Source organism: Papio anubis, chromosome 4, assembly GCF_008728515.1.
Source record: "Papio anubis isolate 15944 chromosome 4, Panubis1.0, whole genome shotgun sequence".
Taxonomy (NCBI): Eukaryota; Metazoa; Chordata; class Mammalia; order Primates; family Cercopithecidae; genus Papio; species Papio anubis.
The window spans coordinates 86,893,034-86,910,903 of NC_044979.1; the positions used below are offsets into that span (position 1 = coordinate 86,893,034).

The 17,870-nt window shown below is 37.5% G+C and overlaps 1 protein-coding gene across 5 annotated transcripts in view; it reads left to right on the forward strand.

Moving 5' to 3' along the window:
* The window catches only part of BZW2 (basic leucine zipper and W2 domains 2), a 60,321-nt gene that overhangs the window by 32,408 nt on the left and 10,043 nt on the right, over positions 1 to 17,870 (forward strand). For all 5 annotated transcript variants that reach the window (XM_003896244.2, XM_003896245.2, XM_009203301.4 and 2 more), the window contains exons 4-8: positions 2,653 to 2,756; positions 4,061 to 4,126; positions 7,271 to 7,406; positions 11,158 to 11,267; positions 16,153 to 16,323. In XM_003896244.2, the coding sequence (XP_003896293.1) occupies positions 2,653 to 2,756; positions 4,061 to 4,126; positions 7,271 to 7,406; positions 11,158 to 11,267; positions 16,153 to 16,323 (587 nt within the window). The remainder of the gene's footprint in view (positions 1 to 2,652; positions 2,757 to 4,060; positions 4,127 to 7,270; positions 7,407 to 11,157; positions 11,268 to 16,152; positions 16,324 to 17,870) is intronic.

The following is a 17,870-nucleotide window of genomic DNA, read 5'->3' on the forward strand; positions in this document are numbered from 1 at the left end:
GCCCCCAATATTTCAATGTAGGTTCTTTTCTATTTTCCCTAAGTGTTGGCTGGTCTGAGAAATAAAGAGAAAGAGTACAAAAGAAAGAAATTTTACAGCTGAGTCTCTGGGAGTGACATCACATGTTGGCCTGAGCTGCAAAACCAGCAAGTTTTTATTAGCGATTTTCAAAGGGGAGGGAGAGTACAAATAGGGTGTGGATCACAGAGATCACATGCTTCAAAGGCAATAAAATATCACAAGGCAAATGGGGACAGAGCAAGATCACAAGGCCAGGGCAAACTTAGAATTACTGATGAAGGCCCATGTCCTGCTGGGCACACATTGTCATTGATAAACATCTTAACAGGAAACAGGGTTCGAGAGCAGACAACCAGTCTAACTAGAATTTCGCCAGGCTGGAATTTCCCAAACCTAACAAGCCTGGTGGCACTGCAGGAGACCAGGGCTTATTTCATCCCTTATCTACAACTGCATAAGACAGACACTCCCAGAGCAGCCATTTTAGAGACCTTCCCCTGGGAATGCATTAATTTTCCCAGGGTTATTCCTTGCTGAGAAAAGAATTCAGTAATATTTCTCCTATTCGCTTTCTGAAAGAAGAGAAATATGACTCTGTTCTGCCCGGCCCTGCAGGCAGTCTGACTTTATGGTTATCTCTCTTGTTTCCTGAAAATCACTGTTGTCCTGTTCTTTTCAAGGTGCCCAGATTTCATATTGTTCAAACACACATGCTTCACAAACAATTTGTGTAGATAATGCAATCATCACAGGGTCCTGAGGCGACATACATCCTCAGCTTATGAAGATGACGGGATTAAGAGATTAAAATAAAGACAGGCATGGGAAATTATAAGAGTATTGATTGGGGAAGTGATAAATTTCCATGAAATCTTCACAATTTATGTTCAGAGACTGCAGTAAAGACAGGCGTAAGAAATTTTAAAAGTATTAATTTGGGGAACTAACAAATGTCCATGAAATCTTCACAATTTATGTTCTTCTGCCGTGGCTTCAGCCGGTCCCTCCATTCGGGTTCCCTGTCTTCCCACAACAGTTCCAGATGGTTATATTCATTTAAAAGGGCTAATTAAATCTCATGCATAAATTAATTGAGTGAAAATAGACTCCTAAAGGGGCTGACTTCTCCAAAAACTAATTTACTTACTAAACCGTATGCTGAAGTCTGAAGCCCATAGAGGGGATGATAAGCTAAGGAAAGTATAACTCAATTGAATTCTCATTTGCCTATGTCTGCTAAAAAAGGTGACTATGGGTGGCCCTTTTAATCCAGAGATCTGAAATCACAAGTTAAATCAAGGTGATTATACACTAATACACAAACAAATAAAGGGAGTGGCTAATGAGTAGAGAGTGTTTGTCTTTTCAGCTTTGACCATTATTGTATCCTCGGTGCCTAGCACAGTAGCTGGTGTAAGTATATACACTACAAACATTTGTTGTCTATATGAAAGATATTAAGCTAACTGCTCAAACCTTCTACCTTAATTACAAACAGAAATTAGAAACCTTCTACCTAAATTAGAAAACAGAAATTCCTAATGTTCTCATTCTGCTCTTCTAATCAACTAATGCTTCTAATGGCTACCACTGAAACTTATAGGAGGACCCTTTGCATATGGAAAGTTAATTGAAGAAAAAGGCATCTAATCTATTGAGTCCATGGGGAAAAAAAAATGAGAGAGAATAAAATAATTTCTTCTAGCCAACATAGCTGCTGGGTGATTAAATTCAAATAGTGAGCATCAGAGTCCATGCTATTCAACCAGTCATGGATAACTGGGTTAGCGAAGGAGGAAGCAATTGTAATAGCTACTCAAGTAGAAAGCAAAAAGATCTATGAGTCAGGTCTGGTCAGTTCTGTAGTTGGTGATATCTAGATAGAGTATCCACAAAATACTTGCAAAATGTTAGCAAGCCTGAAGAAACAACTATGTCCTGGAGTGGGAAGTATCTGGAGTTGCATTGAGAATAATGAAATTAAATTTACTGAATAAAGGTTGTTCTTTGCTTCCATGATTAAGAATATACTTTGGAAAGAACCAGACTTATAGTGATAGAATGTAGTGAAGTTGAGGATGTGGAACTAAAATGAAGTACACTATGGTGGGAGCATGAAATGAAACAACTAATTTATATTATATTGGAAACATGAAGTATACAAGGCCAAGTACAGTGGCTTAAGCCTGTAATCCCAGCGCTTTGGGAGGCTGAGGTGGGCGGATCACAAGGTCAGGAGTTCGAAACCAGCCTGACCAACATGGTGAAATCCCGTCTCTACTAATACTATAAAAATTAGTTGGGCATGGTGGTGCATGCCTGTAATCCCAGCTACTCAGGAGGCTGAGGCAGGAGAATTGCTTGAACCCGGGAGGTGGAGGTTGCAGTGAGCCAAGATTGTGCCACTGCACTCCAGCCTGGATGACAGAGCAAGACTCCGTCTCAAAGAAAAGGAAAAAATATACAGCAACATGTGTACATCTATGTGTGTCATTCTTTGACATTTTATGTGACTCTTAGATTTTACATCTACTTTCATTATTTTCTTTCATTTGCCAGAATCGATCTGTTCTGCAAATGCTGTTCTCAATTTCAGTATTATCCTAACTATAATTACCTTTCTCTTTTCAGCCCCTGGAGGAACACGCATAGATGATGGTGACAAGACCAAGATGACCAACCACTGTGTGTTTTCAGCAAATGAAGATCATGAAACCATCCGAAACTATGCTCAGGTAGAGCCTATTTGAGAGATTGCCCTTGAGTCAGAAGGGAAGCATTTGAAGAGGATTGAGGAAAACTCTATAGAAGCTCTACAGCCCACCCACTTTTTAAATAGGAATTTTAGAAAAAGCCTTTAAACATATGAAAATAATGGGCATTAAAACTACAAAAATAGGCCTAGCAGAGTGGCTTGAGCCTATAATCCCAGCACTTTGGCCATGGTGGGTGGATCACTTGAGGTCAGGAGTTTGTGACCAGCCTGGCCAACATGGTGAAAACCCATCTCTACTAAAAAATACAAAAATTAGCTGGGTGTGGTGGTGTGTGCCTGTAATCCCAGCTACTTGGGAGGCTGAGGCAGGAGAATCACTTGAACCCAGAAGACAGAGGTTACAGTGAACCGAGATCTTGCCACTGCTCAACCTGGATGACAGAGTGAGACTCCATCTCAAAACAAAACAAAAAGAACTACAATAATATAATGCTTTTTCTTTTCTTTCTTTTTTTTTTTTTTTTTTTTGTTAACCTCTCATGGGAATTTATTCTTGGATCAGGAGAATTCGTTTTTCTTGTATACATGTTAAAGAATATGTGAGTATTAGTGTAAATTGGAAATAAAATTTATGGGATTTTAATGTAATTTATTTCTTTTGCTTATCGTGTGTTAATTCCCTGCCTGGGTCATTCTTTCCCCATAAAGGGCAATTATTATTTTTACTCTTGGACTCCATCTTGATTACATTAGGAAACGAATACACCAAGAGTTGTAAGTAGGAGTATAGCCTGTGTGTAGGAGAAAAAGGAACTAGATTAAGAAATCATTTCCACAGTTATTAAAATAACCAATATTTACAAAATCCCCATTTAAAAACATCATTCCACTTAAGACTGTCTAGATCCTAATACAGTGGCAAACTCTGCTTCACAGTTCTAACACAACCATAGGGGCCAGTCATCCTTTATTGCCAGTAAATTATAACATTTTTTGCTCATCTGCTAGAAACATGTTTGTTGTTTACCTAGAGTAGAATCTGTCCTGCACTTTGCTCTCCTCCCCATACATCATTATCTGAGTGGTTATATCTTTATAATGAATGAATTTGTTTTATCTTACATGTACATTTTGATCGTATTTGTTCCCCTAGGTCATGGTAGCATCTTTGAAATGCTTATAGTTTTTATATTACAGTGTGAGCCTGTTTAACTATACACTTTTTTTATTGTAGCTCTATGGTGTCGTTACGGTGAGTTTCTATACCCTCCTTCTGTGTCTTTTTGGTTGACCTAATATTTAATGGTTCTGTTTTATGTTTAGGTCTTCAATAAACTCATCAGGAGATATAAGTATTTGGAGAAGGCATTTGAAGATGAAATGAAAAAGGTAAAAATTCAAATATAATGCCTATCTGTTTTATAGTAATGAAATGGAGGTGTATAAAAATTTTATAAGTGGCCGGGTGTGGTGGCTCACATCTGTAATCCCAACATTTTAGGAAGCCGAGATGGGTGGATCACAAGGTCAGGAGTTCAAGACCAGCCTGACCAAGATGCTGAAATCCCGTCTCTACTAAAAACACAAAAATTACCCAGGCATGGTGGCCTATAATCCCAGCTAATCGGGAGGCTGAGGCAGGAGAATCGCTTGAACCCAGGCGGCAGAGGCTTCAGTGAGCCAAGATTGCTCCACTGCACTCCAGCCTGGGCGACAGAGCAAGACTCCATCTCAGAAAAAATAATAATAAAATAAAATTTTACATGCACAATGATATTCCAAAAGTGCCATATACATGGTAACATGTAGTGAGTTTTTAATAAATGTTTGGTAAATAAATGAGTATGAAAGATCATTAGCTAATAGCTATAGGAAGAAATATGTGATTATTCTGGACTTTTTCCATTAATATTTAATGTAAGACAGTGTGCTTTGTTCAGTAAGAATAGTTTTATGGGGTATAATCTCTGACCATGCAGAGGTTAAAATGAAAACTAGAATCAAGATAAAGTGGTTTAAGTAGTTAAAGCCTATGAAAGAACATAGCACAGCAGCTAATGTTCAGCAAAATTCTTTAATTCTATGCAGTTTAGCAAAGGGAATCGAAGCACCTCTTTGGAGATAGAGTGTATGGGTGTAAATCTCAGTAGTCTTTCTCATCAGTGAAATAGCTGTAGTAAGAGGATATACCTTATGGTTGCTGTGGGAATATATGAAATAACATATAAGGAGCTCAGTGTAGTAATTGGTCTCTAGTCAAATCAACAGTAGCATCTCCTTAAAGATGTTCTCTTTAGAGTAATTGCACGTTCCCTCTTCCAGTTTGTAACTCCTGTATTTATATATAGCACCCACTACCTTTACCTGTTTCAGATTTGTTCGTTACTTTGTCATTGCTTCCAGTTTTAGATATCTATCTAAAAGTAAAACACCAAGTGAAAAAAGTAACCATAACATATACTTACTTCTTCCCTACTTACTTACTCTCCCCACTCCTCCCCACACTAACTGCCCCCCACCCCACCCAGTTTAAAGTAGTTCCATGTATAATATTGAAGAGCAAGTTGACAATAGTCATTAAAAGAAATGTTTCTTATATAACCCATGCCCTGGCCTTCATGGATTTATAAGAATCCATTAGCATGGATATATAAAGCTATATGTATAAAGATGTCACCACAGTATTGAAAAATAGCCTAAATGTTCATTGGTAGGAGATGAAGACTGGTTAATTAATTTACAATCTATACAGTGGAATACTATGCAGTCTTTTATACATGTAGGCATAACTACATGTATTAATAAGGGAAAATGCCCATGACAAATTAAATGGAAATGCGAGGTGCAAAGCAACCATTTGGTAGCAGTTTGACCTGGGGCAGGCAAATTACTTAATATCTTTGTACCTTAGTATTCTTTTTTGTAATTGGAGATGGAGCCTGTTGTACTTATTAATACACATAAAGTGATCAGAAGAGTTGTCTGGCCCACTCCACAAGTTTTAGCTATCATTAGCCTGTAATGCAGTGAAAAATAATATGTGTGTATACATGTAATTATGTTTTAATGTTGATTAATATAATTGAGCAATGTGGTTATTATTTTTATGATGACCTAATTTTTGTGCCATTTCTATGTGATTAAGTATATTTTAAATGAATCTGGTCATATGCGTGAACTTGAAGAAGTGGTGTTAAAATTTTATTTTAGAGGCTATTTTTTATTATTCTCATTTAAATGTTACTTTTATAATGGAGAAAAAGGACAAATTGACATGAACTGTCTATACTTATGTTAGTTCTTTCATTCTTCCCCATTCTTGATGCTCCTTGGAGCTTAAGCCTTTGAAACCCTCATTCCCTAACTCCCTGGCACTTACTTAGATGTTAACTTCTTTTTAATTTGTTGAGAATTTAATAGGTATACATTGAGAGGCGAATGGACTGGTTTGGTTCCAGTTCTGCCACTTTCACATAATGTAAATAGTCTATAATGTAATAATCCTTAAATTATTGGGGAATAGTAAGTTAATATTTTCTTACCCCCTATGCAGCTAGTGGAATAATCACGTCATCAGGATGGAGACACTTAAGTCTCTATCAATGCCAGTGAATTTTGCATTGGCACAAAATAATGGAAAATCAGCAAGGCTCCTGTAGTGATAGTGGCCCCTGAGGAATTTCCATGGCAAGCCTAATAACTGGTGAAATGGAGAAAGTAACAGTAGAATGTAGTCAAAGCACAAAGCAGAGGAGAGTTAGGAGAGAGAAGGACATCCCACAGGGCTGACTACTATAGGAAAATATAATATAGGAAGTGGGTTTTTTGTTTTGTTTGCTTTGAGCTTACATTCATATTTTTCTAGGGTTGCTACTTTTTCAGTTCCCTGCCTCGGGGACAAGAGAATCTAAAAGTGTACCCAAAAAACATCAAGAACCTAGAAAACCCCTTTCTCCCTGAACAGTCTTGTTTTGAAGACTGTTGTATTCTGTGAGCTCAGAAAAGTATATATTAAATGTCAAAAGCTTAACTTCGACTCTTTCCTGGTTTTTTGTTTTTGTGGGGCTTTTTATTTGTTTCTGTTTTTGCCGTAAAAATTCTATTCAGAGAAAACGGGCATATGTAGCAGGGGAAGAGGTAGTCACCCAAAGAAGTAGAAAAACTTGAAAAACAATACATTTCAGAAAACATGTCCATCGTGTATACTTAACCCTTTTGCATGCACATAGTCAAACATAAATCCATCTGTTTACATATCATCCAAATATCTCTTTTCCTTTCCGTGAATGTTATCTACAGCTGTGAGTAAATGAACTGAGAAGAAAGGAACCTGCCTGCTCAAGTCACTTTCCACGGCATCCAATTTATCATGAAATGAATTACTATGCTTTACATATGACCTTCTGTGTGTGTGCCACGTAGCCATGGATGTTCACACTGTTTATCTTCCCACTTCAGTCCTTTGCTTCATAGACATGGTTCCTTTTTTTTTTCTTTTCTTTTTCTTTTTTTTTTTTTTTTTTTGACCCACAGCTTCTCCTCTTCCTTAAAGCCTTTTCCGAAACAGAGCAGACAAAGTTGGCGATGCTGTCAGGGATTCTGCTGGGCAACGGCACCCTGCCCGCCACCATCCTCACCAGTCTCTTCACCGACAGCTTAGTCAAAGAAGGTAATGAGGCTCCTGTTTTCTCGCCTGTCAGACAACAAAGGGAAAAAAAAGCCACAGATAGTTATAAAAATGCCAGTTGCTCCTTTTACTACTCATTCTTCACATAAGAGAATATCTGTGTATGTGTGTATATTGCCTTTCAAATAATAAAAGGAGTGGACATGTTAATTGTAGGACATTTGAAGGAAAAAAAATGCACACCTGTATAAAGACATATTAAGAAAGACTAATAGCCAATTAAAATCTCATGGAAGACTTGATGCCTAGGTCAAATACCCTGAAATCGATTTGGTGACCTTTTTGCCCTTCAATACAAAATGGCAGCCTTTAACTCTCACCCCTATTGTAAGAACAAAAACTGTTCCCCTCTCAAGGTCTAGAGAAACTGATGCTCAGATACTCATTTTGATTGCACTTTTTAAGATATTCATTGTCTCAATTTTAGAAAACAGTTTTAAGTCTGCTGCAATAGAAGGAGTCTTGTTTTAATTTTAAGGCATTAAGAGTTGGATAGGCATGCATACCATGATTTGGTTATAGAATAAAACAAAAGTGGGCTGTTTACTTGTAGGAGGATAATGATAGTCAAATTACAATGCAACACAAAACAGTTATTTTTCCTTAAAAACAAATTAAAAGAGCTTTTGTGCGAACATCTGTTTCTTCTGAGAACTTAAAAAGTTTTCCTCCTACGTATATGAAGTCTTAGCCTCATTCATGCCTATAGTGAAAGGGGTTATAGTTTTCTTGTAGCTAAGAAAAGAATAGTAAATTGAGAGTCAATCGGTCTTATTCAAAGACTCTAGTTTTTAGCTTAAAATCACTCAGATTTATGACAATTCAGACTCTAATTGTTGGATGTTATTAGTATTATGACATTTTAAAGTATTTCCCTGAAGAAAATTCACAGTACAACACACATCTTATTTTTGCTGTTAGCCATTTTGCACACAGAAAATCAACATAGTATATAAATGTTAACCATTAATTATTTTAAATTATCCTAGCCAACATAACAGAAAATTATTGCCTTTCTAGTTATTTTAAAAATCTAAATGATGTCTGTAACTTCCTTTGTAATATATCCAAATATTACATTATTAGATGGATAGATATGTGATAAAGCAAATACGGCAAAATATTAGTTATAGAAACTAGATGGTGGGCATGTGAGTGGTCATTGTTCAGTTTGTTCAGCTTTTCTGTATGTCTGGAAATTATTATAGTAAAATGTTTGGGGGATGGTGAGGAGAAAAATAACTTTGCTATGGAAGAAGTATAGTGCCTCTGTTATATGGCTTTTCCTTAAACTCTGCCATCTTTTACAAACTAGAGGTTTAAACTCTTGCTTCCTAATTGGAAAAGCATTGAGAAAATGGCTGGGTATGGTAACTCATGCCTGAAATCCTAACACTTTGGGAAGCTGAGGTAAGAAAATTACTTGAGGCCAGGAGTTTGAGACCAGTTTGGGAAACATAGCAAGACTCTTCTTCTCTACAAAAAAAAAAAAAAAAATTAAAAACTAGCCAGGTGTGTTGGCACACCGTGCAATCCCAGCTGCTCAGGAGACTAAGGCAAGAGGATTACTTGAGCCCAGGAGTTTGAGGCTACGGTGAGCTATGATCACATCATCTTACTACAGCCTGGGCAACAGAGAAAGACTATCTAGGATTAAAAAAAAAAAAAAAAAAGAAATAACGAAAACAGTTAAGAAATTAATCATTTTCCCCAACTCATCCAATACATGACCAAGGGAGATGGGATTATCCTACTCAGTAGAGGAGTAACTATAAAGAAAGTTAAATCTCAATTTTAGGCTCCTAGTTTCAAGCATAGTTTTTCTTTACTTACAATACAGATTACAGCCTAGTATTAATTTTTATTAAATTTTATATTGGTTGTGTGAGCTAATGATAATGCTAAAAATTCATCTTAACAAGTTGTTTAACATGAACTTTCAGTTAAGATGTAATGCATGTTTTGTTGTCATGGCCATTTTTTTTTTTTAAATTAGTTTCTCTGCTTATTCAAGGGAAGAAAATCAGGTTTAGTTGGTGTCTGTATGAATGATAGACGAATTAAATGCTTTGCCTCTCCAGTTACTGGAAGACCTGGGTCAAATTGGTATATAAGGACATGTATTTCTTATGTAACAATAAATGGAAAATTAGGACAGACTTCAGGCTGAACAGCAATATCGTTCAGAACTTAAGTATTTTTCTCCTGTTATCATTCATAGCATTAACTTCATCCCAAGGATGCTGCCCCCTCTTGTTATAAATGTCTGCTGGTACAGTTATGGCATATTCTTCCTGGTTCCGGTTCAGTGAAAGAACACTTCTCCTGAACACAGGATAATTTATCTTTCCTTCAGCTGATTGGCTGACACAGACTGCATGACCAGTACAGGTCCAGTAGCAATTGCCAGGGGGATGCCTTGGGCAGATGAGCTTGAGCGAGGTCACTAAATTAATCATCAGAAAGAGGTGGTACCAGAACTTAGGCTAATGAGTAGTCACCTGGACTGGATAAAATGGGACCTCTTTTAGGAAAGAGGTAAAGAGAATAGAGGCTGCTTAGGCCACATTATCATTAGCTCATAACAATAGTAGAACCTTCAGTTTAGAAAACTCAGTTAAATGTTTCAACTACATCTTAACTCTTCGTTAAATAACCACAACATAAATTTAGAAATTTGAAGTGTTCATAGAACTGTCTTCTTATTATCTGATTATTTCTATTTGGAAATAAGTGGTAATGTAAATGTGGACATGTGATTGAATGGTTTCCTGATTTAACATAACTAGCTTAATAACGATTTTTTTTAAATCCAGAAAAGTTTAACTTGAAACAGCCTTGATATTTTTATAGCTTAACTCAAGAGTATTTTAAAATGCTTTTTATGGCTGGGCGCAATGCCTCATTCCTGTAATCCCAGCAATTTGGGAGGCCAGCACAGGTGGATCACCTGAGGTCAAGGGTTCAGGACTAGCCTGCCCAACATGGCAAAACCCTGTCTCTACTAAAAATACAGTAATTAGCTGAGTTTGGTGGTGCATGCCTGTAATCCCAGCTACTTGGGAGGCTGAGGCAGGAGAATCACTTGACCCCAGGAGGTGAAGATTGCAATGAGCTGAGCTCGTGCCACTGCGCTCCAGCCTGGGCAACAGAGTGAGACTCCATCCCCCCAAAAATAAAAATAGGAATAAATAAATAAATAAAATGCTTTTTATAAAAAGTAAAACTAAGGTAAATGATATGTGTTCATCTATTCGTAGCAGTACTTATTATATCTATCACTATCAGTGTTCTTGTACTGGCATCCTTGATTAGCAAATTACTTGATAAAGGTGACATTACAGTTTTGTGTCTCCTAATTTTCTTGTGCCTCAAGATCACTGTTATAAACATGAAATACATATGAACCAGAGGGTGAAATAAAGGCAATAACACCGAAGATACTGGGTGTTAAATATGTTTTTGACCAAGGTAAAATAACTTACAGTTAGACCAGGTTGGATTCAAAGAGTCCAAATTTGAAAAATATTTTAATTTATTTTCCTTTTCCTGAAAATGTTCTATTTTGAGTAACGAGAAGAGGAGAATTTGCCTAGAGGTCTATTGACTTTTCCTTTGTACCAAATTTAGTCTTTTAGTTATTTACCCACTTCAGGAAACCTGGGTGCTTTGCACACCATCACAATTGGTTTTGCTCATAAAAGGAATGAAATTCTCTTTTGTTTTTGAACAGGCATTGCGGCCTCATTTGCTGTCAAGCTTTTCAAAGCATGGATGGCAGAAAAAGATGCCAACTCTGTTACCTCGTCTTTGAGAAAAGCCAACTTAGACAAGAGGCTGCTTGTAAGTGTTTTCTGGTGAAAGGGTTGTATGTATGATGCCTTTCTTGGAGCTTAAGCAATGCCTGCAATGTAGTATATGAGTAATATCCCTGGATCTATGTTGACTTGGAGCACTGTTCCTTTTATTTCTGTGTAATTGTTAATAGAAACTGATTTCATTTTAATCTTTATTTTGTCACCAAATGGCACAATAAAATTAAAGAATTGTGAGGAATATAGACTTCCAAATTTGTAAGTTTGTTGACATAGTGTTAATATTTAATCAGAATTAAGACTTTCTTTTATAGCCATAACTTTTTTTTTTGGAGACAGAGTCTGGCTCTGTCACCCAGGCTGGAGTGCAGTGGCACAATCTCACTCACTGCAACCTCTGCCTCCTGGGTTCAAACAATTCTCCTGCCTCAGTCTCCTGAGTAGGTGGGATTACAGGCGCTCTCCACCACACCCAGCAAATTTTGGGATTTTTTTAGTAGAGATGGGGTTTCACCATGTTGGCCAGGTTAGTCTCAAACTCCTGACCTCAAGGGATCCGCCCACCTCAGCCTCCCAAAGTGCTGGGATTACAGGTGTGAGCCACCGCACCCAGCCTATAGTCATAACCTTCTAGACATTTTAAGGTTTTAATATGATAAAAATTTCATCAATCTCACTTAATCAAATACTTGTGATCTCTATTTTGAGTAGCAGTCAGACTGTGCTCATCTCAAATGTGTGTTAAATAGTTTGCTTAAAAAAAAAAGTTTAAACAAGATTGCCTTGGAAATACTTAAGCTGTTGCAGAAAGTAAACAAGTTAATTGTGTCACAGTTGCTTGATTATATTTTTATTTCTCCATCTTTGTGTATTTCTAAGAAAATCCAGAAAAATGTTTTGTTTTTATAATGTCTTTTTTTTTGTTGTTGCCACGCAATATCTCATTTTATTATTATTTTCTATGTGCTCCCTACAATTTCTTTCTTCTTGATGCAGCAGCTGTGAAATGCCAAGATTTTTCCAGGTGGAATTGCTTTTACAGTTCTAGGATAAAGTGTAAAAATAAGACACATCCCTGCCATCTTCTTTTCACCTGGCCTTTTCTCTGTTGTTCTCGTCCAGTGTGTTTCAGTGTGCAAGGGTCCAACCCCATGAGATATTTCTAAGACTCTCTCTCTTCCTCAAGAACACATGAAAGTAATTTTAAATGTAAATACTTGCAATTTAAATCACTTAAGAATACTTTGTTTCTTGACGTTTACCTTAAATAGATTTGTGTGTTTACAGTTTTTACATTATGGTAAAAGTCTAGGTTCTAGCTCATAATAATTTTCATTCCTCATATGTTTACTGAATGCCTACCCTGTGCTGGGCATGGTACGACAAGCTGCAGAGCCAGTAGAGAACAGGACAGAAAAGTTGCCTGCCCTTGTGAAACCTACTTTCTAGTGGACTTAGGGCAAATCCCTGTAAACAGAAGCAAAAGTCATAGAAGATAAGTGAATAGGTTGCTGAGGAAGGTGGAGGTTCATACAGAGGGAACATATTTGTTGTCCGTGAGGCTGTGGGTTGTCTATAGGTTAGCTCTATCTTGGCTAAGCCTGACTTAGTTCCACATGCCTTTTCATTCGGGCACAGGCTGAGGGAGCAGCTCCCATCTGGCCCATTCTGTCTTCACGGCAGAGTACCAGAACACAGAGACTGAACTGAACCTCTCAAGTATCTTAAAAACTCACCTACGGATGCTGCCATGCCTGGCAATGGACTGGGAAAATCCAGTCCACTAATAGGCTGCTTCTCCACCTCTGCAGATAGACATAGCAAGGAGGGGGTTCTCTTAATACTCTTTTGAAGCAGAGGAGGTGGATGATTGGGAAAAAAGATACAGTCTATCCGGTTATTTCTTAAAGCAGTAATTTTCTTAAAGATATTCACAACTATAGCCCGGTTAGCTTAATTAGGTGGCTTCATTTAGAAAATTCATTTTCTTTTTGGAAACACATGCCATCTAGCTGTTTTTACTAGGTTTGTGTGTGTTTGTGTGTATACGTGGAACATAGGTGGTGGTTTCTGCGAGAAACACATAAACTGGGTGAGAACAGGGTAGTTACCTATGCACTATGCCTGCCTGATATTTGTTGAATCAATAAGAGAATGAGGAACTAGTGAGTCAGTTCCCACTCTTTAGGAGGAAATTTTGTTTCATGAACATATACAACAAAATTCTCTTTAACTCTGAACTACTACATTTTAGGAAAATTAGTGTATTACCAGACTTTAGCTCTCACCCACTATTATAACACAGAAGAAAGAACAATTTATAGCAACTCAGAGAGGAGAGGGAATGGGAAAAAACAACCCTTATTACTGACAAAGCAAGTAGTGATTAAGAAATTAAAGATATTGCTCTCTTCCTTTATTTATTCAATAAGTATGTATTGATTATATTATATGCCGGCAACTTCCAAGAGCTGGGGAGATTGAAAGGAACCAAACAAACAGACCCTTTCCTTCATGAAGCTTATATTCTATTTCAGGAGAGTGGGCCATAAACTAAAACCCGTAAAACATGTATTATAATAAAGGTAAAAATTAAGTAGGGGCCCAGTGTGGTGGCTCACACCTGTAATCCCAGCACCTTAGGAGGCAGAGGCAGGTGGATCACTTGAAATCAGGAGTTCAAGACCAGCCTGACCAACATGGTGAAACCTTATCTCTACTGAAAATACAAAAAATTAGTTGGGTGTGATGGTGCACACCTGTAATCCCAGTTCCTTGGGAGGCTGAGGCAGGAGAGTTGCTTGAACCCGGGAGGTGGAGGTTGCAGTGAGCTAAGATCACGCCACTTCACTCCAGCCTGGATGACAGAGCAAGACTCCATCTCAAAACAAAATTAAGTAGGAAAGAGTTAGAGAGCTTCCAAATGTGGGCTGTGATTTTCAGTGGTGGAAAGCTCTCTGTGATAAGATGACATTGGTGTAAAGACTTGAGGGAGGTGTGGAGCGAACTGTTTAAGTATCTCCACATAGAGCATTCCAGGCAAAGGGAATGGGGAATGGGAAGGCCCACGTTGGGGACAGCAAGGGGAGAGCAGGTAAGAGCGAAAGTTTAGATAAGCTCAGAGAAGTAGCAAGGCCCGTATCATCTAGGGCTTTGGCTTGTATTCCAAATGAGATAGAAAGCTTTTGGAAATTCTCTGCAGAATGGTGTGTAATGTGATTTTGAGTCTCAACAGGATCACTCTTGCTGTCACTTTGGGAATAGACTCAGGAGCAAGAGCAAAAGCAGGGAGACCTTAATCTAGGGATGAGATGATAGAGATTTGTACCACGGTAGGGTTTCTCTAAAAAATACAAACCATGTTCCAAGTCAAAAAATGACATGGTATGATTCAGACTGGCTTCCCCTCAACTTAATCTGAATAATAATTTTCAATATATTCTATACTATTCATAAGAATTTGGAATGTAGTTCATAAGTGATATGTATGAGTGATATGAACATAACTTTAAATCAAACTTTGCAGTCACACTCTTCCTAAATAGAATATTGAGTGCTAGCACAGAGTAATGGAATAAGTATTGACTTTGGGGCACACAGCTCTATTCTTAAATATTTTTGGCAGCATAAATTGGGTCAAGCTGCTTAACCTTGTTGAAACTTAGTTTATCATCTACAAAAAATGTCTGCTTTACCCAGTTGTTATGAGGAAAGTGCCAGTACATTTTGATTCATAGAAGAAACTCAATAAAAGTACATTAGTTCCCTGCCCTGGAGATTTGGAAGATGTGGAGTGGTAGAGGAAATATCAGTGATGCAGTTTCAGTGTGGTATAAAATGTTTGCTTTATTATGAATGCATGTTTGATAGCTGCTCCCACCAGCTCTCTTCTGACATTTTGAAACATATGACTCAACAGGGGAAATTAATAGGATGATAGAACATTGAAATTTGAATCCTGACATAGGAGCCCTCCAGCTGTGTTCCTATAGGTGGTGGCAAACCCATTACAGATCTACTGAGGCTTTTCCTGGAACCACATAGCCATTGGCCATATGTATGCAAATCTAACCAATACAAAAGCCTGGATATATTTTTTAGACACTGCAGCAGTCTGAAAAATGTGAGAGCTTTGAAAATCATCTTAATTTCATAGATGGGTGTTGAACTCACCCAGGATTAGATCGTGACTAAGTGTTACTGAGATTCTGCCAAACTGTGTAGGGTAAAATGGAAATGAGGTGAAAATATGAGAGCAGCTATGGTATATTGCTCTTTTTGAAAATTTCCATCAGAATTATGTAATAAACTAGAATTGGTATGGTGGGTGTCTTAGACCTTTTTTATTACTTACAACAGAACACCTGAAACTGGGTTATTTATACAGAAAAGGAACTTATTTCTTACAGTTATGGAGTCCCATGTCAAGGGGTTGCATCTGGTGAGAGCCTTCTTGCTGGTGGGGACTCTGCAGTGTCCCACGAAGGCTCAGAGTATCACGTGGCGAGAGGACTGAGTGTACTAGCTCAGGTCTCCCCTCCTCTTTTTTAAAGCCACCAGGTCCCCTCCCAACATAACCTATTAATCCATGAATGGATTAATCCATTCATGAGGGCAGAGCCCTTATAATCCAGTAACTCTTTAAAAGCCTCACCTCTCAATACTGGCACAATAGAGTCCAAGTTTATCTCAATTGCTTACCTTTTTTTCTTTTTCTTTGTGAAACTGCCTAATTTCAGAAGATGTTTAGCTCAGTAGCTCAATAAATAAACCAGTGATTTGTTGTTTTGTAAAACAGTCTTATTCTTTTCTTCGAAATATGAGATATTCTAAGTGAAATGAAGATTTTGTCCTTTATGCTTGCCGAAATTTGAATAGCTTTGTGTATAACAGTCTCCCTTTTTCTCTTTCAGGAACTCTTTCCAGTTAACAGACAGAGTGTGGATCATTTTGCTAAATACTTCACTGACGCAGGTCTTAAGGAGCTTTCCGACTTCCTTCGAGTCCAGCAGTCCCTGGGCACCAGGAAGGAACTGCAGAAGGAGCTCCAGGAGCGTCTTTCTCAGGAATGCCCGATCAAGGAGGTGGGAGAACACGGGCAGGCATCACTGCAATATACATGAATGGGAGGAATTACATGGGCTGTGTAGCAAAGGCTTTCCTTAAAAAGTCTGCCCTATGCTTATTGCTGTAAATTTATCCACTTATTCCTACCATTTAAATTAACTCAGCTTCAAAGTATAGATTTAGAATCCTCCATTTTTGTTAATACTCTAGGATGGTCCAGAAATTAATAGTGATTTTCACACAAATGACATTTTACCAGGCTGCTATGATTTTCAAAATATGTCATCTGTCAAATAGATTTGACTATCCACTATCAGTATAGCCCATTATATGGTAGTTTTTAAATTTTGTTGCAGATTATCTAACCTGATTAAGCATCTGCCTAGTGTTTGGAATTAACACTGGATTTTTTGTTCATCACTCTGTATGAATATGTAGGCTTTTTATTTGAAAAAAGCTTGAATTCCTATCATGGGAAAAGACTAGTTGAATGTGTGACTTGTTTAATCCCACTCACACTTGAAATAGCTGTGTTTCCCTATAATGTAAAAGCTATCTTTTTTATAATATGCATATGCATAGTTCATATATACATGCTATAGTTCACAAAGCTATGACTATATCCTTTTTTTATTTTTAATGTATCTGGAGAAAGCTTTCTATTTGAAGTTTCAAATCTTTCACACAACAATCTAAAAATTAATATAAAGCATCCTTTCTTTTTTTCCACCTGCTCCAAAATGCCTGACCTGCACCTACTTCCATGCTCCAAGCCCTGCATGGCACCTCACGTGGTTGAAGGCTGGAGAATGTAGGACTGATACTATCCAGCAGGTGGAGGTGTTGGAATGACAAATATTCTTAAGTCTCATGATATTAAGGATAACAGTGTATTCAGTCATATTTCTCCAAGCAAGAATTTGTACATGATTTTCCATGGGGAAAAGAAGGAAACATAAAAAGCCTTGTGATGCTTGTAGATGCCAGGATGTCACACTTTCATGTGGCTTCCTCCAGCCAGCACAGGGACTGGGACTGCCCAGCTCCTTCTGCTTTCAAAGGCTACTCAGGTCACTGCTGGCATTTCTGCACACCAGGCCAGAGGTAAAGAAAGCAATGTGTTTCCACTAAACAAGAAAAGGGAGGAGAAAAAGGTTTTACTACTACTTGCAAACTAGTATACTGGAGATATCATGATGACTTTTAATCATTTCTGAGGCCCAAACCTCTATTTATTATTTTATTTTAAAAGGAAAAAGCCTTTCAAATAAATTTGATATAAAATACATTGTTAGGCAAGCCTATATTCCATACTGTCAGGGTTGAGTATAAATTTGCATGTTTATACATAATTCAAAAGGGAAAATAAGTTACTGAATACTGCTGAATTGATGTATATGAAATCTAAAAATTACCTTTGCACTTTACAATTTATTTACAAATTAACTTTTCACTGAGATGGGGCATGACGATCATCAAAAGTAATGATTGAAGAATAAATTGTGGAGAATGGACCTGTACAAACCCAAGATGGTATCCATCAAGAGGTTTTAAAGTTTAGGGA